The 26428-nt window shown below is 35.1% G+C and overlaps 1 protein-coding gene across 37 annotated transcripts in view; it reads right to left on the bottom strand.

Moving 5' to 3' along the window:
• Nucleotides 1–12942: 12942 nt before the first annotated feature.
• LOC106867341 (rho GTPase-activating protein 39) overlaps nt 12943–26428 on the bottom strand; it is a 439467-nt gene continuing 425981 nt past the window's right edge. For 21 of the 37 annotated variants that reach the window (XM_089348467.1, XM_089348468.1, XM_052966673.2 and 18 more), the window contains 7 exons: nt 24144–24216; nt 23091–23238; nt 18899–19028; nt 17158–17271; nt 16061–16218; nt 14703–14964; nt 12943–13911 (listed from right to left, as the gene is read on the bottom strand). In XM_089348467.1, the coding sequence (XP_089204593.1) occupies nt 13717–13911; nt 14703–14964; nt 16061–16218; nt 17158–17271; nt 18899–19028; nt 23091–23238; nt 24144–24216 (1080 nt within the window). In that variant the 3' untranslated portion in view covers nt 12943–13716. Of the gene's footprint in view, nt 13912–14702; nt 14965–16060; nt 16219–17157; nt 17272–18898; nt 19029–23090; nt 23240–24143; nt 24217–26428 lie in introns of all 37 variants that reach the window. The other 16 variants (XM_089348438.1, XM_089348439.1, XM_089348440.1 and 13 more) reach the window with 1 other exon arrangement.

The raw sequence follows: 26428 nt of genomic DNA, 5'->3' as shown, positions 1-26428 counted from the left end.
AATGAAGGAAAGGTGCGCATAAGTGGGCTGGCTATACCCCTGGCAGAGTCCTTGAACTTAGGTCTCAATTGGCTTGACGGGTCTTCTCATGCACAGCATATTTCCAAAGGTCTCGGTCACTAGTCATTGCCTCGGTGAGGCCTAATGTTCAAAGGTCGTGCTTCACCACCTCGTCCCAGGTCTTCCTGGGTCTACCTCTTCCACAGGTTCCCCTCAACTGCTAGGGTGTGGCACTTTTTCACACAGCTATCCTCATCGATTCTCGCCACATGACCATATCAGCAAAGTCATCTCTCTTACACACCACAGCTGATTCTTCTTAGGTCCAACTTTTCTCTCAAGGTACTTATACTCTGTCGAGTATGCACACTGACATTATACATCCATCAGAGCATACTGGCTTCATTCCTTGCGAGCTTACACATGTCCTCAGCACATGTCCTCAGCCCATGTTTCACTGCCATGTAGCATGGCTGTTCGTATACGTGTCATACAGTGTGACTTTTACTCTGAGTGAGAGGCCCTTTGTCACCAACAGAGGTAAGAGCTCTCTGAACTTTGCCCAGGCTATTCTTATTCTAGCAGCTACACTTTCAGTGCACCTTCTTCCGCTACTGACTTGGTCACCTAGGTAACGGAAGCTATCAACTAAGTCTAGTTTTTCTCCCTGGAATTTGGCATTTCTAAGTAGCCATCTTTCCCTTTTCCTGGCGAGGATGTAGTCAATTTGGTTAGTGTGTCTGCCAGAACGGTAGGTGACTGGCAGGTTTCTTGAAGTTAGTATTGTAAACCATAAGGTCATTTGCATCACAGAACTCCAGCAGCCTGGTTCCCTCCTCATTGCGAGAACCAAAACCATAGCCTCCATGTATGCCATGGAAGCCCCCTGAATGTTGTACAACATGTCCATTGAAGTCACCAGCCACAAAGAGAAGGTCCCTGTCATTCGTCAATGAGGTAGTCTGCAAGAGGGTGTCATAAAATCGGTCTTTCTGTCCATCAGGTAGCCCCGGCTGAGAGGCACAGGCCAAGATAATGGTTGCTAACCCATGATGAAGGACTAAGATTTTGAATGAAAGTTCTGCTGGAAAGCACAATTCATGACCGGTTCTTATTTTTTGTTTAAAGCTGTTTTGCTTCAATTATACTTGGAAAGACAATACATTACAGCCATTGCTTTCCCTGAGAAGTCTCAGGACTTATCTATTTAAGACTTCCAACAGTCAGGGTTGACAATAGAATTTATAGCTGGACAATTCTCTTCTAAGCCTGGGAAAAGTCATTTCCTAAAAGCAAACAGTTCCCCTGTTGCAGAGCAGGCCCCTCCAGAATGTAAAGAGCAGAATAAAAGTACTCACAGAATATTCTTGTCCAAGACTAACAATCCCTTCCCTGGAAACATGATGGGCAAAAACTGATCTTGGTGAGATTTGAACTTAGAATATAAAGAACCAGAACAAAGGCCTTAGTTTTTGCCAATTTGCCTCTGAAAGGACTTCACATTTTATCCCTCCAGGGGTCAAAAAAAAAAGTACTAGTAATTGCACTTACCCTTATTTTTTAAGAAAGTCGTTTCTACATTCTTCTTTAATAATTGTTTCTAATTTAGGTAGAAGGGCAACAATTTTTGAGGGGAAGGGCTTAATTCATACCATTGACCTCGGTATTTGGTTGGTACCTTATTTTATCCACCTGAAAGAATAAAGGGCACAGTTGATCTCATGAGGATTTGAACTCAGAAGTTGAAGAGCCGTTACTAAATATTGCAAGGCAGGTTGTCTGAAACTAATAATTCAATTACTGCACTGCCTTTCTCGATTCTTCCTAATTAATAATAAAACTCTTTCTCTGTTCTACATTACTCTAAAATCAATGTGTGTGTTGGAATGTTCGTAGCCAGAATGGTAATCCAGTTTGATAATGTTTTATCTGCAACTTGACTCAGTGATTCTCTTCAACAAACATTCAATTTGTTTACAATAGAATAAATAATTCAAAGTTATATATCCTCAAATCACTCAACCGTTTTTATCTAAAAATTCAACTTCAATGAATTTCTGATATTTTGCAGAATCCATTCTATAAAGTCACTCAATCAATTCTTTACTTGATTTTGTTTCAAAATTATTTCCATTTGTTCTTTTATAATTTGTTTTACACCATTTTTTTCCATTTCTTTTGATAAAGTAGTGGTTGTTATTACTATTATTATTAAACTTCCTATCTTGCTAAATTGATAAGGTGTGGGATTGCAGGAACATTGAAGGTTTGTGTTCCATCATCAACCAAACAAAGAATCTAACAAGATAATAGATTGAATTATAGATAATGTCTTAACTTCAACACTGGGGTCCAGTTTCTGATTTCATACTGTGTGTGATATCAGCTGTGTAACAATCCATTCCACATTAACCTGCAAAGATCCCATAAAGTTTTCATGATTATAAGATTTAAAAGTCTGACATTACAGTTTTTGTTGTTTTCCATCATCACAACAACGAACTGGTTGTGGTCGAATGAGAGATTGTGAAAATTATATTCCAGAAGCAACTATGTTTAGTATACAGCTACTTTTCTTACCTCAGTCTCTCTTTCAAATACATGAATCTTTGACATTTCTATTTTAAAGCATTGCATGGCCGAAAGGTTAATAAATTTGCTTAGCAACTATAAGGTCTTTACGTTTGGTCCTGTTGCATGGCATCTTGGATCAACCAATTTCCTTGCAGTAGACTATAGATGCCTGTCAGAGGGATTGTACCTGCAATTCACACACAGCCTGGCAATTACACTAGGGGCAAATGTGTCTGTGGGATTCTCAAACACTGATATATATATTCAATTGAATCTTCATTTCTTTCTGGAATGCTCATGACAAAATGATTTGAACATGTTTTTATGATTTTCAAAAGAAGTATTAGAGATATCTCAACAAATCATGTTTAGATCTGATGTTTGCAAGTACAGAAGTAAGATGGTTTAGTAGATAAAGGACTGAAAAACGGGCTCATGGAGAACAAGTTCCAATTCTATAGCAGATCTTTGTGTTTTGACTTGTCCCAGTTCAAAGGAGCTGTTAAAAATAAGTGACAATGGTATCTGCAATAAATGACTGATGGGGAAAAATATATATTTCTTATATATTTGCAATCATGTGATTGGGTTTAGCAGAAGCTCTTAAAAGATGTTCGCGAGGCTTTTATAGATTTTGTTTTTCTTTTTATGAATTACTTTAGGAAAGGCACATGACCTTGTGGTTAAGGTGTTGAGCAAAACACTTCATTTCATGTTACTCCAGTTCACTCAGCTGGAAAGTTAACCCGGTGAGGGACTGGCACCCCATCCAGTGGGGAGTGTTAAGATCTTATTCACTCACATACCATGAAAATTGGGTTAATCTCTGACCCTTATGAATCCTGAGGATCATGACAGGCCATAAAGAATTTTTACTCCGTATATTTGTAAGGAATTAACCAGCTTCAACATTTTCAATATTAATCTAAATTTCTTGTGAAATTTAATGACTGAAATGTGAATTAAAAGGGAAGAAAAGACAAAAGAAGTTGGGGAAAAACAAGTAAAAAATAGTTTAAAACACAAACAAGTCAATTAGGGCATAAATTGATTAACACTTCTCATTTAATAATCATCAGTTGATACAGACTTGAAGTTATTTTTTTTGTTTTTGTTGGTTTTTTTTTGTTGGTTTTTTTTTTTCAACCATCATTCACTCAACAATATCACCAAATACATCCAGTAACAAAGGTATTTATGAAATTTTGTCAATAATACCATCATCTTTTGACTATTGTCAGTTGGGGGAGGTGGGGGGAGTTGTATACAAATGTTTTTTCTTTTTCGTTATATCTCTGCTACATCATCAACTAATGCCATCCAATAATGTGAAATAACAAAACAGTAAAGGATGGTACTTCAGTAATACATTTGGTTTTGGTTTTGTTTCATTTTTGTTTTTCTTGGCTGCAGAATAGCAAATATTAGGCAGGGGAGTTGGTTTGGTCCCCTCCCTCCACAACAGCTTGGTTTGGATTCCACTGTATCAGCTAGGCCATCCAGCTAAGAAAGTTCCAAGTCATGACAATGGCTGAATTTATATAGAATTCAAGGGACAAAAAAAAAAAAAAAAAAAAAATAAGATTGTCATTGTTCCAGTTTAGTTATGACATCTTGGATTCAACAGATTTTCCTTTGCATCTTTTTTTTCTTTCTTTTTTTCTTTTTCAAGAGCTAATTTCTACTAATGGTTAACTACTTTGTTTAGCAAAGAGAAACTAACAAGTGGTTTTTTTTTGTTTTTAGTTTGACAGATAAATGAGAGCTATATATATATATATACATATATATATATGCGAGTATATATATATATATATATATATATATATATATATATATATATATATATATATATATATATTATTTATGTATGTGTGTGTGTGTGTGTGTGTGTGTGTATATATATATTTATTATGTGTGTGTGTGTGTGAGAGAGAGAGAGAGAGAGGAGGGAGGGAGAGAAATGGAGATTATATTGAAGGTAAATTTTGCTTTCATACTGAACTCATGACTGAAGCTAAGGTGTTGTGACGAGTATCGAATGGCAATTTTTAACCTTGCGTGGGTGGGGGGTGGGGAAATAAAAGAAGAAAAGCCCTGTCCGCGAAGGTAGAATTACTGTAGCTGTTGTATTGAAGAGGACAAGAAGGTTGGTTATTAGAAGAGAACTGGAAAAGACTGATTCTTTTAAACTAAGCATCTGAATATAAATACTCAGTCGAGAAAAACGTTTAAGAAGCATGGGATGTGCAGGAGGGTATGTAAGGACACACTCATACATACACACAGCAATGCATTAGCTCTACGTAACAGAAAAGATTAACTTCACAAGCTGAGAACTCACTGAGAAGAGGTTCACTAGAGAATCCTCCAAAGATAGGCAAAACAAGCACACGCACACACACACACACGTTATCAATGATCTTACAGATGCATACACAATGAGAGAACGTGCTTAGAAAAGCTTGCTACACTTTTTATTATTATTATTTTTTTTTATGTCAGTACAATCCATGGAAGAAGGGAGAAGAATTTCAAGAAACTGCTCACAGTCAACAATTGACTTAGCTAAGAAGGGACGACAATTTTATTGCAATAGGATGACAACAATGGTTGTGGTCAGGCTCTGAAATTTTCTATTCCTTTTCTTTTGCTATGAATCTCTTCACTGCATAAAAACCAACCTTCCTCTAAATATAATATATATATGGTCACTCCACAATGTAACAACAGGTTGATGGCTACAGGGGTTAGCTAGCTAGCTAGAAATTTAGTTGGAACTCTTACTCTGCAGTCTTGTTCACTAATGCTAGTTCTACTAATATTATTCAAATCACAAGAACTGAGCCAGTTTTACTGAGTATTTTAGGAAGAAAGAAAACATTGGTGGCGGTGGGGAGACAAAAAAATTGTAATTGGCCAAATGCCTTCTTACTTCCTTCCCATTAAGTTAAAAACAAAAAATTCATTTAAGGATATTAAAGTAGCAGACATTGCATCTCTCGTCTGACTTTGCATGTGTGAGAGAGAGAGAGAGAGAGAGAGAGAGAGAGAGAGAGAGAGAGAGAGAGAGAGAATGAGGTAATGTGCAACATTTGGTTGTCCTCCTCCTAATAGTTCATCCCCAAACTGTGCTCACACATTAATACATTTGATACAATATATTGTGAAAATATCTTTCATTTACAAAATGTTTATATAACATCTTTCAAATATCATGCTGCAGATACACATGTCTACACAAACACATACATACATATACGAGTGTATATATATATATATATATATATATATATATGTGCGTGTGTGTACATGTTTATGTGTGTATATATGTGTAGTAAGTATATATATATAGTATATAATGTGTACTATATACAACATATGCACACACACTACCTATATAGTCCATGTAGTTGAGTATTTGTGTGTGTGTGTGTATATATATATATATATATATATATATATACACACATACATACATACATGCACACACATTTAGATACATATATAAGATGGAGGAATGAAAGAATATGAAGAAAGCTACTCATTTAAAAGTGATCATGATTATTTCCTTCTGCTCTCTCTGCACCATACCAACTTTCATTCTATTCTATTCTGATGTTGATGAAGAGTAGCACTTGCAACATTAATGTTCAGATATTCTGCCAACACTCACTCCTTCCATTTTAGCATTGCTCTCTGTCTTGGCCGAACGAGTTCTAGCCAAAGATGTCCGTTTCAAGCAATGAGTTGCCATCTTCAAGAGCAAAGAATGCTTGCTGTTTTTAATGTTACCTTTGTCTCCTCAGGTCAAGAAATTAGACTCCATTTCTCAATCTAGGTGTAGAGTCATTCAGAAAAGGCACGTTGGCATTATATACCAAGAACAACAGTGTTTACCTACGCTCCAGTTTGGATTTCGTCAGACACACTGCACTTGAATGTTATGCCGCTCTCAATTTGTCCACATGCGAAAAGATCTCCTAGTAAGTAATATCCACACTTAAGCCAAAAGGTTATACTTCTGAAAGCAGAAATTTACTCATGTACACCAAAAATGTCAGAAAACTGTGGCACAGGTGGGAGGAAAATTTGATACAGTGAGAGAGGGAAAAAAATGTTTCAAAACATTAAGTGAATCTTTTTTTTTTTTTTTTTTTTGTGGTAGGGGAGATTGAAAATGGAAATATTGAAATGTATGTTAAAAAGTCTAGCTGATGTGTATGGATTGGTGGCGGTGGTAGTGGTTGATGGTGGTGGTGGTGGTGGGAGGGACCTCGAACGCAGCTTGGTCCTTTGTCTTTAGCAGTGAGAGCCAAAAAAGATAGAGCTTTGAAAGTGATAAACGACTATTTTTTTTTTTTTCTTTTTGTTCAGAAGATAAAACAGGAAATGGCTTCTAGCTGTCAGCAATGAGTGAGCACAGAGAAATCAATCAAAATTGGTAACGTATGTGAAAGACATACACACACATATATATATATATACGCACATACATACACTCACTGGCCCACATACATACACACAAACATATGTACATGTGTACAAGTATATATAAGATTTGCATAAATATTTTTACATAAACACAGGGATTCATAGCAATTGGAAATTTAAGCCAAAAGCTCAGTTTCTTAAATATGGAGAAAAAAAAAAGAAAAGAAAATGAAATGAATTCATTTCATTAAAAGAAATAAACTCAAAATATATCTTTAAGAAAAATATCAACAAAATTTTCAATTTACTAAATATTATATTTCAAAAGTTTGTGATTTTTCTCAACGAAATGGAATTCAGAAATATTCTGAATTCAAACAAAATGTAAAAAAAAACAAAACAAAAAAACAAACAAACAAACAAAAACAAAACAAAATAAAAACAATAAAAAAAACAATGCTTTTTGGGAAATTTGGAAAATATTGTGTTTAATGAACATAGATTTTTACTGATATATTAAAATATTTTCATAATTTAAAATCTTAAAAAAAAAAGACATTTTTATGTAATTTTCTTTGTCTGTTTGCCCTTTTGAATAGTATATAATTGCCATTTAAAACCATCAGCTATCAATGATCTCATTTACTCCATAATTTACTAGCAGCAATAATTTGACACCTGATTTTAATTTTGTTTTCTTTTGAAAACAATTCATTTGGAAAGAATTTCTAAACAATTTGGGGAACAACAACTGTTCTAAATAATAGGGCAGCCCCTAGAAAACTTGAAATTAGGGGTCAGGATATGGGGATAAAACAAATTTTAATAAAAAAAATATTTTATTTTTGTCTTCAAAAAGAATCTATATGAAAATAGAGAAGAACAAATTTGAAAGAAACAAAATGTACCTTGATGGGACTTTTAATGCATGAAAAGGAAAGAAATTTTGTAAAGAAAAAAAATTTTTTTAATTAGCTTAAAGACTGGAGAAGGTTACCAACTGAGAGAAATTTTGAAAACATTGCAATGAGAAAAATAAATATTCTGAATTAAATTGTTGACAGAAAAAACACTTTAGTTGGGGAAGTATGAGCATCAATTCTTTGGTTTCAAATTAAGTAGAGCATTGGGGGTTTTGTTGAAATTTCTGATTTGTTTTCTTTTTTTCCTGGTATCTGAAGAATTGTCTAAACTTACATATGTAGAGAATTTGGGAAAAAAATGATATATGTGTATATAAACATAGACATTATATTAATTGATGGATATTGATCTTTGTAGATGTAAAAACCAATTGTTCTCAATATGGAACAAATGTGTTCACCTTTACCCTTTTGTTGTCAAATCTCCATTGAAATACATGGCTTTGCTTTCAATTAATTTTGAAAATAACAAAGAATTTTGTAAAATAACTATCACTAGGTTGAAGTTTGGAGCATAAAAATTAATATGAAATTTTCACACAAGCTTTTAATTTAGATCAGTTCAAAACAATGATTGGATATCATAGAACCAGAGATGCTCTCAGACAGTTTGGCATCAAAAGATTTAATATATGTCATTAAAATAACTAACAATTAAATGATTACTATTTTTGATAGACAATATGTTCCATCTATCATTCTTTTGGTTTTACTCACTTTCCTCTAAAACATCAAAAAAATAAGAAATAAAATATAGAAATATTTTGTTCCAAAGACTTTCTGGTAAGAAACAAGCCTGTAGTTACCATTTTCACATTTGTATGTCCTTTAGCGTTGAACTCTGAGTGAAGAAATCAAATTCGAAAGACTAACTGCAGAAAACTAGAAGGATATAAAACAATTGAACTCTTCCAATTGTTTAAACGAAAGTTGTACTGACAAATGGTAAATCCCTCAACTTCAGAGCTTGCCAAGTAAAGCAGAATTATAAAGGAATTATCTCTGGAAGTCTACCGACCCAGCAGCAGCAGCATCAAAGAGCAAGTAAGTCATTTGGCAAACATGACCACTGAAAGCAAGCAGAGAAAAGTAGGCTACACAATGGAACAACTGGGGTTTGTTTTTATATTTTATTTTCCAGCTGAAATATCACATTAAAAATAATCAGAATTAAGTTGCTAATCTACTATGGTACTAAAAAAAAAACCCCCAAAATTCTTTGTATGATAGGCGCAAAGTCAGTAATTTTGAGAGGAAAGAGCAAGTTGATTAGATAAACTCCAGTGCTTAGCTCGTACTTATTTGACCAACCCCAAAAGAATGAAAGACAAAGCTGACCGTGGCAGGATATGACCCAGAAGTAATGCTGCTAAGCATTTCGGCTGATGCACCAACAGTTCCACCAGCTCACTGTCTTCATGATAATAATTGTTTCAAACTTTGGCATGGGGAAGGTGAGGGCTAGTTGGTTTTATCAACCTTGGCATATTAACTGGCACTCTATTTTAATGACCCAGGAGGGGATGACAGGCAAACAACCTGGACAGGATTTGAACTCAGAAAACAGAGAGCTGAGAGAAATGCAGTAAATCATTTTGCCCAATGCATTAATGACTTAGCCAGCTTACTGCCTTAGTTATAGAAGTAGTAGTAATCCAACAACAAAAAAAATTCTCACTACTAAAGAACCATTATTGTTATTATTATTGCTGGAAGAATAGTTAGTGCCAGAAAGAATGCTTTGTGGCATTTGTTCCAGCTCTTTACATTCTGAGTTCAAATCCTGCTGAGGTCAACTTTGCCTTTCATCCTTTTGGATACCTGTCAAGTACTGGGGTTGGGGTTGATGGTATCAACTATCCCCGGTCACCCTTCTGCCTAAAACAGCAACAGTTAGAGGCAGTGAGCTGCCAGAATCATCAACAGATCAAACAAAACACATAGCAGCATGTTCTCTGCTTCTTGACAGCCTGAGTTCCAATGTTGCTGAGATCAACTTTCATCCTGTCAGGGTCAATAAACTAAAGTACCAACCAAGTAGAGGGTGCGGGTGTGGGTGGTTGATGGTAGTGACTAACATACACCCTCTAAAACTGCTGGACTTGGACCAAAAGCCGAAACAATTATTACTAGTATTATTATTATTAATATTGCTTAGCAGTATTGGTCTAAATTCCTAAGAATAACTTTAAAGTCTTCATAAATCATAGAGGATAAAAGTGGAATTTTCTTTCTAAATGTCGAAATGTTTAGGATTAATGGAGTTTTTCAAAGGAGACAAGGAAAGCAGCCAATATAAAAACTATGTGTGTGAGTGTATATATACATATATATCCATATATATATATATATATATCCAACAATCTGCACTTGAATAGCTTACGAGAGAGAAATGGTTGTATGAAGGGGAGTATTGTGAAGTATTTTTGAGAAAAGAAATTATTTCTGTATTTCAAAATTAAGTCTAGAGGTTAAAAAATCTAATCATTGGAAACTGGCATGAAATTTTTCAAAGTTTGAAACCAGTTTTTTTAATCTTAAGTGTTGAAATGTAGAAGATACAATTGAAACAAGAAACATTCCTGACAATACTTTAAATTTCAAGGTCCATTAACCTCCACATTTTGTTGTTTAACACAACATTTTGATTGAAACTGTATTAAACACAACCAAAAAACGTGAGGTGAAAAGTCGAGAAAATCAAACTATTATCTATGGTTTCTCATTTTAGAATTTTCAACAAGGAACTCTACCTATTCCAACATTGCTTTGAGAATCACAGTGGATTTGAAACATATTTAGGGGAGTTTCTATCTAGTAATTTGGGAGAGCTAACAACTTTTGGCTACACCATGTTTTTGAAGCATCATTGATTTGAATTACAGTAAAAAAAAAAGTAAGCCACAAATTTAAAGAAATAAAAAAATAAAATTCAACAATGAAGTAATAACAAAAAGAAAACTAACAAAAAGAGAGGTGAGGGGGTGGAGGTTGCAGTTTGAGGGACATGCTTTTTCAATCTTTCCTCAAAACTGTTTTCAGTGAAGTTAAATGTTGCTTGAATTAAAACCTAGCATTTGTAAGTGAGGAGGCTGCTTTCTTTTGCATAGCTTCAGGTTTGAAGATCCAGAAAAATTAAAATCAAACTGATTTCTTTTGGCAATAAATATTCATTTGCTACAAATTCTTGTGCATGTTCATGCACATGTGTATGTGTGTATGTATATGTGTGTGTATGTATGTGTGGGCATGCATATGTGTGAAGCATATATTTACATCTAGACACATAGATGTGTATTTGTCCCACATAAGTGTATTCATGTGTATATGTGTAAGTGTGTGTGTGCATATATATACATGTGTGTATGTGTGTATACATATATGTATATATATATTCCGTTACTTAAATACATATAAACATACTCACACATATGAACATATATATACTGATACATAAACCAACACATCATACACGCAAACACACCTGAATATACACACACACTACATATATTCTAAGGAAACTTAAAACATGTATGTACAATGCTTTTTGATTTTTTTTTCTTATTTTACATACATTAACTAAATTCTTGAAGGATCACATATTATACATATGTATACATATTTCAAACATTAATTATATATAGATTATATAATATATATATATACACATAACTTCACATGTACCTCATTCAGGAATATGAAGTGTGGCACCAACACCTGCAGCATGCAAATTGCATATTGAATCTAACGAACATTTAGACCCTCTATATGCACTACACTTATACACATGTATCCTGGCTGCATATGTTCATGCAACCTATATATATATAGATATATATATATATATATATATAAACATCCAACCTAGCATACATGCACATCCATACACACACTCATCTGTGTGCATGTGGATGTGTCTACCTATGCACACCCACACACACGTACAAACACATACATACACAAACACTAATATGAGTATGTGTGCATGTGTATATTACACATACATAATTCAATATATTACAATTTTAGAGTTGTTTTTTTCAACAAAGCATGATGTATAGAACTGTCGTGAGAAGGGAACAACATTCATAGAACTCTTACCAGTTAAGATGTGTTTTTATACAAGCTATAGATGCCTTTGCCTTTTCTTACACAAGAAAGTCATAGTTTCTTCATTCTTTCTGTTTTGGGGATAGGGGCTTGTTTCTTTGTTTGAAAATAAATGTATTCCCCGTAGCAATACAATTTACAGGAAATTACATTTTGTACACCAGAAGATAAAAAAAAATTTAAGAAATCACTTGAAATTTAATGAAAAGGTAAAGCATTTCATATGTGTGTATATATTTATGTGTGTGTGTTTGTGTGTGCACATATATGTTCATGTGTGTGTATATATATGTATATACATGCATGTATGTGAGTATATATATATATATATATATATATATATATATATATATATACTCATCTATATATACATATACATACACACATATATATATATATATATATGCATATATATGTGTATTACACATTTATGTATATAGCATATATATATATATATATATATATATATATATATATATATATATATATATATATATCATGCAAACACACACATATACACACACACATATTTGCTGTTTTTGATGGTTGCAAAAACTAAGATTTAGACCCTGGCGCCATTTTTGAATACAATAACAAGATAAATAAACAGGTACTCTTGTAGAAATTAACCACAGACCATTATTCTAGGCAATTCTGAGCAGCTGTTAGAACACGATTACATAAGCATAATTCTTTAGTGAGAAATGTTAATATTGAGAAAGAGTCGGACTACGAGAATGAAAGATTTGCTTTTTTTTACTTAAAAAAAGGCATTAAAAAAAAATAATTTCACTTTGAAAATAACAGGAGAGTAAGTGATCTCCTTATCCTAAATTTTAAATATCTTTGTTAAGATTTAGTTCAAAAGATTTGAAAGTGCCTTTCTGGACTATTCTTTGTGTTTCTTTTTTTTTTTTTTCTTCTTGATTTTAGCTAGTTTATAACTAAATGGATATTTCTTTAGGGAAAAAAATGAAAATAAAAATCTTTAAAGATAAATTGACAAATAGATGGATAGTTAAATTAGATTAGATTAGATAGATAGATAGATAGACAGACAGACAGATAGATAGATAGATAGATAGATAGATGAGAGAGAGAGAGAGAGAGAGAGAGAGAGAGAGAGAGAGAGGGGAGTAAAATAATAAATCATAAATCTGGTTAAATGTTGGTGGGTCAGGGTTCAACTGAAACGACATTGAGTGGAGGTGAGCAGAGCCTGGCACCAATAACAACCTGTGCCATTGTCGAATTGCCAATAGCTGCCCTTTTTAAAAGAGATCACTGCTTAGCTATGCCAGTTAACACAATATAAAGCTTTATCTTGGACCAAAAAAAAAAAAAGATATTAGAAATTAAAAATATGATAAAATGGAGGCTTTTGAATTTGTTAGCTAATTTCCCCTGACAAATAATGATGATAATAATGATTAGAATAAAAATAACATAATTATTAGATGCTTAAATCTTTCCATTTTCTGAATACAAACAGATACACATCATGTGTATAATTTCAATCACACAGACACTCTTAACAAAAAACAAAAAATAAAGTGTGTGCACATGTGTGTGTGTGTGTGTGTCTATATATATATATACATATATATATATAAACAATTATATTATTCTTAAGTGTATTGTAATGAAAGCACAAAAACTCAAATGCTGTGAGCAATTAAATTATGCCTTCCATAAAACTGGTGTCTAGATTTTGGATAAGAGTTCTTATAAATCCCATTTCCTTTCGCGTGTTCTCGAAAATTACTTTGGGGTCTTCACTTTCACATCGGAGACAGTTTGGAGCCATTACCATGGCAAGATTATTAACATCCATTTTAGTCACAGCAGCATTTTCAGAGGCAGCAAATACCTAGAAACAAGCAACAACAAAAAAGGTTAATCAAAATCAATAGGGTTTTAACCCATTTATGCTCATAAAATATTTCACTGTATTTAGATAAAACGTAATGGTAAGCTTTCATAATCTGGAAGAGTTAGGGCAGGATGCAACTGTTAGCTACGGGTGTTGACTACCTACAAAACATTTCATATGCTTAGTGAGAGGCTTCCTGGCGAGTTCATATCCAAACAAGTAGGAGCAGGTTTTGCATTGCGAAAATACAACCAGGGGTATATATGGGTTAAGGGACCCATACAAATACATAAAAACAAATCATTGTACTCTGCTTTAAAACCCCTTATTCGCTGCCGGCATTAGTTGGACGTAATTTGTTCGGAAGATTTCCAATGGCTGATGTCAAGAAAAGAGACAGCCCACCCCCTCAAATATGTGTGTGTGTATATACATACACACACACAAATATGATGGACTTTTTCAGTTTCCAACTACCAAATCCACTCACAAGGCTTTGGTTGGCCCCTGATATAATAGAAAATATTTGCCCAAGGTGTCATGCAGTGGAACTGAACTCAAAACTATGTGGTTGGGAAGCAAACTTCTTAACCACACAGCCATGGCACATCACAAATAAAAAAAAACTAACCCTAAAAACTCTACAGAATTGGAAGAGAAAAGTCATTTGATTATTTATTTCCAAGAGGTATGATTCATAAAATTTCTCAAAAGTTGCCCCAAGATGAAGTAAATCTATTTCCAAAACATGGTTGAAGAAAAGAGAAAGAGGAAAACCAATTATTTACCTGTAAGAATCTGATTAAATAAGAGAGTACAAGTCGGTTAATCTCTGGAAGTCGGTTGACAACGGTGATTGCAGCTTCTGAGTTGTCATAATTCATTATACAGTCTTCGTAATAAGCTGCTGGTATTAAAGGTTCATAGAGTTCTCGATACCACAGCTTCAACAATGATGCAGGGACATGCGGATCTGGACAATCGGTGGGTGGAATCCACTGGTCACACCGGATCTTTAAGGCATTCACTTCATCAATATCACCAGGGACTCTGTGTGTGTGTGTGTGTGTGTGTGTGTGTGTGGAGTAAGAGAGAGAGAAAACAGATAAGAATATTTATAACAACTTAATTTTCAGTTTAAAAATTTAGAAAAATATATATATTCAAATACATAGTTTCACCAAATTCCAAACTACTCAGGCAAACATAAAAAAAAAGTGCTGCCCTAATGGATCCGTTTCATTAACCCTTTTGATACCAATTTACTTGGGACCGGCCCTGCTTTGATCACTTCAGCTTCATGTTATAAAGAAATTAAAATCAAAACCTTCCATTAAAATTTCATGTTAATTTGTTCCAAACATTACCTTAAATACTGGCAAAAGGTATTTTATTGAACTCTTCACTATTTTCAAAATTAATTGAAACAAAAGCAGCTTATTTCAACAGGGAGTATGATAACAAAAAAAGTTAAAAGATGGCTGATTAAGTCCATTTGAGGGCTAGAAAGTTGGTGTATGATGACTTTATGATACAAGAAGCTGTTGCAGATCCATTAGTAGAGATTACAAATGATTAGTGGACTTTGCGATGGAATGAAGAAGGCAGACGTTCACATGTGAGTGAAGGCAGAATGTAAAATCTTCTTCCAAGATGAACATCTGTTGCCAATTTGAACTCCTAATAGGTGAGCAGATGGTCTAAAATGCTTATCTGATTTGCTGTTTCCCCATTTGGGTGCAAAGGAATATGGTCTAGTGGCAAGGGTGCTGACCCCGCCATCATAAGGCCAGGATTTCAATTCATTATTTGAGCAGTACATTGTCTCCTTGGGCAAGGCACAGCATTTCACTATGTTCTAGTCTGCTCAGTTGTAAAAAATGAGTATGGCCCCTCTTTTTGCCCCCAGTTTTCACGTTCTCAATGTTTAACTAGGTCAGGGGGTTGTCTATGCTTTCTGACAACCACAGAGAGATCTAGAACAACAGAAGATGTTATAACCAGGTCCATATTTATTTGGAGCAACAGCTATTTCACATTTATGTTAAACTAATCAAATGAGAGTTAATGAGAGTTAATGATTAAATAAAATAAAGAAAAAAACCCCCAAAACGTGAAGAGTGGAAAGCTTGGGAGTATTCAGTACCTGAATATTCCTTCGGTTTGAGCACCGTTAAGTCGAAGCACCTCTTCCGAAAGAGTGGTCTGTATCCATGGTAACCTTCTTTCTGGGAACTTTTCTTTCTGCATCAACATCACATCCACAAGCACACTTCCAAACATTGATGGGTAAAATATGGATTTCTAAATTCCAAGGAGAAAAGAATAAATATATTTTATAAATCAAAAGGATTATCTTGTTCTTGATTTTAATCAGAATGCCAAGAAATTAGTACACAACATCATTTAACGTCTGGCTTCTAAGTTGGGATGTGTTGGACAAATTGGAGGACTGTGCCCTGTAACAACATCAACATTGGCATAGTTTCTGTGTCTGGATGCCCTTCCTAATGCCAACCATTTTACAGAGCAGAATGGGTGCGTCTTTACATGGAATTGACACTAGTGATGATCATCATGTAACTGTTTGGTTGTTGAGAAGATCAGCAAAAAAAGTACTAAATCCAGTGAGAGATAAGTATCATTTAATGAATACAGGAGCTATCCATGATCTACTTCAAGTTTCATGCTAGAATAGAACACTAATTAAGATGGCTTTCAATAATGTACTGTGCACAATATGGCAATCATTTAAATGTGATGAAGAATATAATTGGTTGGTTGCATTCTTGAGGAAGCCAGATCTTTGGCATGCAAAAACTGCATTGTGATGGACACCAACAGAAAGTAACGTGTGAAAGATCACAGGTCTTGCAGCATGATAGAAACTTCCAAGAGGACCTGAAGGTAATCAACAGAAGACATAAGGAAAACATGCAAGAGCAATGCCCGGGGGGGGGGGGGGATGCCTGATGTGGAAACTTGCGTTGGATGATCCAAATCACACAAGCTTAAATGTTCAATTACAAGCATATCCAACATAAACAAAATAGCAGCACATGGTACACACATTATGTAGAGGACTTTCAATGCAATATAAAATACAAAACAAACTATTATACAAGGGACATGGAGCTACGCTCAACTGAGCAGAGAAAGAATGCAAGGAAAACAAACTAAACAAATAACAGCAACAATAATAATAATAATAATAATAATAGTAATAAAACAATAAAGTCAAACCTTAGATTGTTCAATTTCTTCAAGGGCAGGCTTACGAACTCCTTTCTTCGCACCAGTCTGCAGTGCTCGTTCTAAACGGCGTTGGCAATGACTAGCAAAATGACTCACAGGCACCTAAATTGTTAATTACGAATATATGTATATTAGAGAGAGAGAGAGAGAAAGAGTGTGTATGTATACACACACACTAATATATATATATATATATATGTATGTATATATATATATATATATATATATATATATATATATATATTAGGTTTGGAGGTGATGTACAGATATATATTAGAAAAAAAATAAGGTATTCAGAGATCTGGATGGTTGTACATATACAAATATCTATTAACATGTTATATGTTTTTACGAATCACATATTTTCATCTACTCTGATAGATTCTTCAGATTTAAATTGTGTGAAGGGATTTGTCTCTTTTTATAGTATTAGTGAATGGGTTGGGGTGGGGAGAGAGGGGGAAAAGAAGAGTAATGTGGAGTGTAAAGGGTAGGAAAAGAGGGAGAGGAATGGGGAAATAGTGGAGGGAGAAAGTGAGAGAGAGAGTGTGTGAGTGTGAGAGAGAGAGAATATGTGAGTGAGAGAGTGAGAAAGAGAGAGAGAGAGAGAGTGTGTGTGTGTGTGTGTGTGTGTGTGTGTATCTGAAAGGGAGTGTTTTGAACAAGAGATAAAGAAAAAGAATATATATTTTTAAGTAGGTGGCTTGAACAGTTTCTTACTTTGGTTCAGCCAGATCACCAGAGGGTCTGAAAGAAAAATGTTATCAATCTGAAGAATCTATCAGAGTAGATGAAAATATGTGATTTGTAAAAACATATGACATGTTAATAAACATTTATATATGTACAACCATCCAGATCTCTGAATACTTTATTTTTTCTAATATATATATATATATATATATATATATATATATATATATATATATATATATATATATATATATATATATATATATATATCATATTATATATATTATATTATATTATTAAGGTGGCTATTTGCAATTTACATCCAAAAGGCAACCAGTATAGTTGCCACTAAAGTATAATATATAGTCACCATCATTGTTTTAACATCTACTTTTCCATGCTTGAATTGGCCACATGGAATACACTGAGGTTGAATTTCTATGGCCAAATGCTCTTCTTGTTGCCAACCTTCACCTGTTTCCAGGTAAGGTAAAATTTCTTCAAGGTTGGACATGTTTTTATATTATATTTCTCTTTGTAGTTGCATCACAAAATTCTTAATGTAAAGCCATTTGTTAAAGCAGACATTGTACATTGGGAAGTCAGTTTGTCAATAAAACCCATGCATTGATTGTAATTCACTTCTTTAATAATTGAAGTGAATGCATCAATGTATGTGTAACTGTCATTTGGGTGGTACATTGTCTTTATAGTGGTGAGCATCTCTCACAATGTTTGTGTCTGTATTTTTATTTTAGGTTATTTATACATTCATTGCTGTTATAGATGAAGAAGATCGGGCTGAACCAGCCATCGATTTACCATACTAATGTGGATTGGATGGTTTCCATGGCTGGATGCCCTTCTTGATACCAGCCACTTTACAGCATGTACTGGGTGCCTTTTTTGTGAACACCAGCACCAGTGAGTCGAGAAGGAACTTGCAAGGCAATGGAGGCACAAGCCCAGGTATCCGGCCATAAAGGAGATATAAAACAGACAAATGAATCCATATAAACAAGGAAGAAATAATTACCTCAAGGAGATCACAGGTAGGGTCTAAATGTCGTGAAATGTAACCTTCTAAGTAAGAATAAAATTTTAGCGATGGTGGAAAGAAGGATAAGCAGATAGCTAACAGCTCCCAACCTCTCTGTAAGCTGGCCCTGGAATTAAAAGATATCAACAGAGTAAGGATTAGAGGAGAAAAGAACAAATGAGACGAGTATTTTGACAAAGAAATGTATATATATATATATATATATATACATATATATATACATTGATGAAATATGTCTGCTAAGATCATGTTGGCTAAAACTAACTAAACAACATAAGTTGAGTGTATATACATAGATATATAATGCCTCAATAATTTATATATCTAATCCATGCTAGCATGAACATATTCACATACATATGAATGAGAAAGAGAGGAAACAAAAAGAAATGAGGGGATGGAAGGGGATAGACATAAGGGGGAATAAACTATGACGTGTCTGTGTGTAATGGTAAGCAGCAGCTTAGCCCTTCGTTACAGCAAGTTTCAGACCTTAGGGTACCCTTAATGACTCCTTGGGGGTATCCTTAAGAATTCCTTGGGTAATCATCAGTGAAAACATGCAGTGTCAGAACTACTAACCTCCCACAGGTGAATCTAATTGGATTTTTGTCCCTCCGGATATACTCTTTAACATCTTTCAGCTTTAAAAGCTGCGGTCATGCTGGAGCACCACCAACACCTGAAGTAAATGACTACTCAGCTCAGCTATCACCAACATTTTAAATATTTCTTCTATCCAGACACTAAGTCCTAATTTAATTTGATCAGAGACAGACACAGTTTATCTCTTCTTAAATTGTAAGTTTCGATTGAATATTTCAGAAAGAATTATAATCCTTTCAGTGGAGTGTGTGTATGTCTGTGTGAGAAAGAGAGTGAGAGTGAGTGTCTATGAACTCCCATAATATATCATCAGGGAGAGTTTCTTTTTTTATTCATTTTTTAAAAATATTGTTTATTTAATTTTATTTCTTTTCAAAATTACTATTCATTTCATCACAATTTGTATAAACACCAAGAAATTTGATAAAAGTGAAGTTATAATGATTGTATGTCTGCCATATTTCCTTATATTACCCATGGTGGTGAAACTAGACTTACAAAGTTACTCCATCATGTAATGGCTAATACTCTAGTGTGTGTGTGTGTTTGAATAGCCCAGCTCTGCTATTTCAACATGTTATATGGGTCACTATCAAGCTGGACACACACACACACACAATCAATTTATATTTGCTTATCTCTACCATTAGGGGATAAACTAAGCCAGTGCTCTAATGTCTATAATTTACTGCTGGTTTGCAACACAACCTCTTGTTTGACATTGTAAAGAGTTGCAATGTTTATGCTTTTACCAAAGATATTAGCAGGCTAAGTAAAGTGATAACAAGCTAAACTATCTTGAAATTAGTCTTGTAAAAGATCTCTAGAACTCGGTACTGCTCTGTAGCATATGAGAGAGAGAGAGAGGGAGAGAGAGAGAGAGAGGGAGAGAGAGAGAGAGAGAGAGAGAGAGAGAGAGAGAGAGAGATACTTTATACATAAGAATATTCTTTCAAAACTGAATCCTCCTCATTCTTCCATTACTACCCACAATAGCAAGGAAGTGCTGTGATGTTAATTTTTCCCAAGAGTTTTAACAGAATAAATGAAATAACAACAGCAAACTGGGAACCAAAGTTAGTTTAGAGACACAACTCCCGATGAGCTAACACCTAATAGCAGTGCCTGATGTTACATATTCAGGAAGAATTCAGGGTACAAGTAGGGGATCACCAAAGATCAGACCTCAGATTCCGCTTGTTCATCATAGTCCTCCAGGCAATAACAGAGGAATTCAAGACAGGTTTCCCCTGGGAGCTCCTCTATGCTGATGACCTTGCTCTAATAGCTGAATCACTACCTGAACTAGAGAAGAAGTTTAAGGTATGGAAGCAAGGTCTAGAATCAAAGGGCTTTAGAGTATAAGCACAATTCACTGCTAGTTTGCAACACAATCTATTAAGGGGTATTAACCCCTTGTTTGACATTGTAAGGAGTGGAAGAGTGGATGAGATTAAGTGTTGCAATGAGATTAAAAGTTGAAAAGTCTTAGTAAGTAGGAAAATAGACAAATCACAAACCCCCTCAGACAGATGGCTCTGCTTGATCTGTAGGAAAGGTGTAGGTAGAAGTTTCATAAGATGTACCTGGTGCAAGCTATGGACACATAAGTGGTGCAGCAATATCAGAGGAAGGTTTACCGGGAACAGCCATGTTAAATGGCAGTGAAACATAGGTTGTGACTGCCGAGGACATGTGTAGGCTTGAAAGAAATGAAGCCAGTATGCTTCGCTGGATGTGCAACGTCAGTGTGCATACATGACAGAGTGTAAACATCTTGAGAGAAAAGTTGGACATAAGAGGCATCAGATGTGGTGTGCAAGAGAGACAACTGTGTTGGTGTGGTCATGTGATGCATATGAATGAGGACAGCTGTGTAAAGAAGTGCCACTCTCTAACTGTGGAGGGAACCTGTGGAAGAGGTAGACCCAGGAAGACATGGGACAAGGTGGTAAAGCATGATCTTCAAATGTTGGACCTTAGAGAGGCAATGGTTAGTGACCGAGACCTTTGGCAATATGCCATGCTTGAGAAGACCCATCAAGCCAAGTGAAATTATAGCTGTGGTTGTTGTCAGCGTCGTGCAACTGGCACCTGTGCCGGTGGCACGTAAAAAGCACCTTTTGAGCTTTGGGCCTCACAGAGGCAATGTGGCCAACGCTGGTGCTGTGTAACTAGCACCAGTGCCAGTGGAATGTAAAAAGTACCTTCCGAACAATGGGCCTCATGGAGGCAATGACAAATGACATGCTTGAGACGAAGACCCATCAAACCAAGTGAAGTCATAGTCGTGGCAGGTATTGGTGTCATGCAAACTGACCCCCATGCTGGTGGCACATAAAAGCACTCATTACACCCTCGGAGTGGTTGGCATGAGGAAAGGCATCCAGCCATAGAAACCCTGCCAAATCAGACTGGAGCCTGGTGCAGCCCCTCAGCTCACCAGCCCCGGTCAAACCATCCAGCCAATGCCAGCTGGGACAACAGATACTAAATGATGACGAGTAGGGCTAATAGTGGTGGGGCTTCCCTACTAATGTATCCCTCCAGAAAGCTGGGTACCATTTTTGATATCCCAATCAACTGAGCTGATGCAGAGTAAAGTGCAGTGCACAGGAACAATAAAAAACCTGAGGCAAACTTGAACTCATGACCTTTAAACAAGTAAGTAGTTCAATACGTTATCAACATTTTTATAGTTATCCTCTACTGTGGGGTAAGAAGCTTGCTTCTCAACCACATGGTTCCGGGTTCAGTCCCATTGCATGGCACCTTGGGCAAGTATCTTCTACTATAACCTCAGGCCAATCAAAACCTTGTGAGTGGATTTGGTAAACGGAAACTGAAAGAAGCCCGTCGTATATATATGTCTATATTTCTTTGTGTGTTTGTGTTTGTTCCCCCCACCATCACTCAACAACCAATGTTGATGTGTTTATATCCCCGTATAACCATAGCGGTTGGGCAAAATAGACCAATTAAATAAGTACAAAGAATAAGCCCTAGGTCAATTAGTTCGACTAAAGGCAGTGCTCCAGCATGGTCACGGTCAAATGAGTGAATCAAATAAAAAAAATAAAGATAGTTGCCGAAGCATATTGCAGCTCAGTTTGTTAAACTGGACTGTTTCTCTGATTTATTCAGGAAGAGATTACTGATAACTTGTAGAATGTGTAGCTTTGTTGAGTGGAGACGTTGGGTGGGGACCAGTGCTAACAACGTGTACAAGCACACTCACATGGTCAAAACTGATTGGCCTATCTGCAGCAAGACTGAAGGTTATACAAAAGAGATTATACGGATCTTATCAGAGTGAATTCCATTAACATTTATATGAACTTCTCTCAAGAAGTCAATAAGGAATAGACCCAGAAGAAACCTCTGACATCATTGATTCTCAGATGTTTGCTATCAATGAACCATAAAGCTCAATGTTCACAGGTGTATAGAGTATGCATAAAAGTTGGGTACACACTACATCAGCTAAATACACACCTGTAGTTCTAGAGTGAGCTGTTAAATATGTGGTTAATAAATAAATTTTAAACTAATTAATACTTACTCCTTACGATTCTCTGTTGTTTGTCTACATAACTGAATAAAAATTTCATCTCGTAGAGATGGCATGGTCCAACCTTTCACTGTAATTTCTAGAGCCACTTGGAGTGGGGTAGATTTGGGTTTCCTGTCTCCCATGTACATTTGAATAAGTAGCAGGTGTTAAGGAAAACAAAAGGATAATTCATAAGAAAAAGGGTTTTAAAACCTTCTTTGAATAATATCTTAAAACAAAAATAAGAAAAAAATTGAATAAAAATACAAACAACAAAAGCATTGTGATTGTTCTTCAATATTGTTTACATTTCTTGATGATATCATAAGGACTTGCTTGGAAAACAGTTCAGGGTTGGTGACAGAAGGAACATCCAGCTATAAAACTGTCTTAAAACATTAAGCCATGTTAGCATTCAAACACAGATGTGAAACAAACAAAGCACTCAGAAAATTATGAATTAAATTTAATGCAATGTCATCTTTGCACAGCCACAGTTGGTCAAGTTAAGAACATGCTGGACAATAGACCTAAAGGCCAGCAGTTCAAATACCACCATTACTATAGCTACTTGGAGTTCACATCAAAGACAATCTTCAATTTGCCAAACTGTAAAGAGACCCCATAGATTATTAATCCATCTGATTTGGCAACAGAAGCAGAGTAAAAATAACAAGCGTTCCATTATCTTACATTGACGTGTGTGCATTTATTTCTGTCGGTTGAGTTTAGAGGTTAGCTTTCTCCATGGTGTACTGCCCTTGTTTTACTACAGAAAGCTAAAGCGTTCAGTAATGCCAATATTATCCAATGAACTGTGATATCCTACACAAAACTTGAATGTAAATATAGCAGTGTGTCTTTGAATAAGTAATTTGTGTCAATCAGATATAATGTCATTGCTGTAAGAATCCCCGTCTTACTTTGGTGCTAATGGAAGTCACTGTTAAAACACAAAATGACAAAAATAGATTGATCTAAGTATGGGTATTGACAATCTGAAACATGATTAGAAACCTCACTGACTTTACCAAAAGGTAAACGAGAGTGAACAAAGGATATGCTTGAAGACTTCACACGCTTCTCTTTTCACGGCTTTATCGTTGGTTCTAAGCATCGGTTTCTGGATGGGATCCTGACAAAGAAGAAAGGAGAATTTCATTAACCAGTTTGTAGTGGCAATCAGAGGAATTTCATTTAGGAAATGAAATAGCAGACAGGAAAATCTAAACAGATTTAGGTCAAATAAGAGAGAAGATAGATTTATTATTTTCATGCTGTAAGTATTAATGGTAAATAAGTTTGAAATTCCTGTCAGGAATATTATGAAAGTGGTGCACACATGCAATCTTAATTCAGTCCCGCTTTTCAGCCATCACCCCACCACATTTGTGAAGAATGGTCAAGCATGTGTGTACAATCACTGTGTAGGTCTGTTTGTGTGCATATATGCGTGTGTATAGACGAAATCTTGGGTATGTATGTGTGCACATATTTACATAGATATTCATGGATGATAATTTGTGCAGTGTTATAAGTATGTCATCATCATCATCATCATCATCATCAACGTTTGTTTTCCATGCTGGCATGGATTGGTATATATGCATCTGTGCATGTATGTCCATATATATATAAATATATATATATATATATATATATATATATATATATATATATATATATATATTATTTTGTTTAAAAGAGTTCCAACACTGTCTGTTTTTTATGTTTTATTTATATTCCTGCAGAACCAATGTGGGGTATAGAATATGGAATATACAATATATAATATAAAATAAAATAAAATAAAAATGGATGGCACCATGAAAGAAAGTATTGAATGTAGATGAAATATTGAGTGGTTTATTAAGTGAATAGTTTTGATTACATTGTGTCAATGTAGGCAGACAGGTGAGACAGCACCATCATCATAATCATTCAGTGTCTGTCCTCCTTGCTGAAATGGTTTGGGCAGTTTGAGGAAATGTGACAAGATGGAGGACAGTGTCAAGCTCCAAGAATGTCTCCTCTGACACGATTTCTACCCTCGGATGCCCTTTCTAACTGCAACTGCTTTACAGAGTGTCTTGGGTGCTTTTGCATGGCACCCGTGCTAATCAGGTTGCCATGTAGCTTGCATGACTAAAAAGCCCTTTGAGTGAATGGAGCTCTGGTAGAAAGGGAAGTTGTGAGAGCTGAAAGTTTGACAGAGGGAGAGGAACAGGTTTGCTGACGTAGAGGAGGTGTGTAGCTGTCCACCATGATTGATATATGTCTATATAGGTGAATGGGAGTGATTAGAGTGAAGCTGGAAGGAAAGATGAAGATAAATGGAAATTCCTCTTGTCTCAGATCAGTCTCCCCAAGCAATATGTCAGTTTGCCATAAAAGGATTAGAAGTCAGGATTGGGAGAAGAAGAATAACAACAGGGAAAGTGATAATCTGTCAGTGAGTGTTTGTTATTGATATCTAATTTCAGTTGGTTTATCTGAAAGAGTAGAGCTCAGCAGCTCTGACTGCTAACTTAGTGATGCACAATTGATGAAGCACAAACTTAGAATGCTTCAATGACATCATGTACCATTCAGTTAATTATCCATATCTGTCTTTATTTAAACAAGCTTTCATCTTAAGAACAGGTATAACTAGGTCTCATTCATCCTCATAATTTAATACCCAGCTATAGACAGACAGACACGACCAGCTGTAAGCAGGCCCAAAATAAACTTACTGCATTTCAAAGTTCAAACGGACAGCTTGAGCAAACTTCAAAGTGATAAATATTTAATTAAATTTTGCAAATTTTCAATTACTCTGTTGTATAACTGAGAGGAATTTCCAATATTAAGAACTATGAAAGAATAACAAAGCAAATAAAATTGATTATTACAAGAACGTATAACTACACACACACACACACACAAACTCTTGATCTGAAAATGCTTAGTGTCAGCTTGCTAGTTGGCAGTGAACCAAACTGCAATTGCCAGCAACATAAAGGAATAGATCTAGAGATATTTTATTTGATTGTATATAATGTTGGTAATGGATTCAGAACAAAAACCAGAAAATATCAAAGCTGACACATCATTCAGATATTAAATTAGCCAGTTAACCAACGAAGTGACAGTCTCAGCAGTTTTCAACAATATTCCTCATAGAAAAGAAATGTATTTAGAAAACAGAGTTAACCTTATTTATTCTCTAGTAGCCCCACCTCATGATTTGATTTTACTTATTCAGTATAGTTTTAGGGAGGCAGACAAAGCCTTGCTTCTGGGGAATGATGAATATTTAGGAAGTATTGCGACCCTCACATCTGTCATAATGTCTTATATGGAAT

This window comes from Octopus bimaculoides, chromosome 3 (genome assembly GCF_046866305.1).
Source record: "Octopus bimaculoides isolate indiv1 chromosome 3, ASM4686630v1, whole genome shotgun sequence".
Taxonomy (NCBI): Eukaryota; Metazoa; Mollusca; class Cephalopoda; order Octopoda; family Octopodidae; genus Octopus; species Octopus bimaculoides.
The sequence above is the reverse complement of the archived record's forward strand: the minus strand, read 5'-3'. Positions and strand labels throughout refer to the sequence as shown.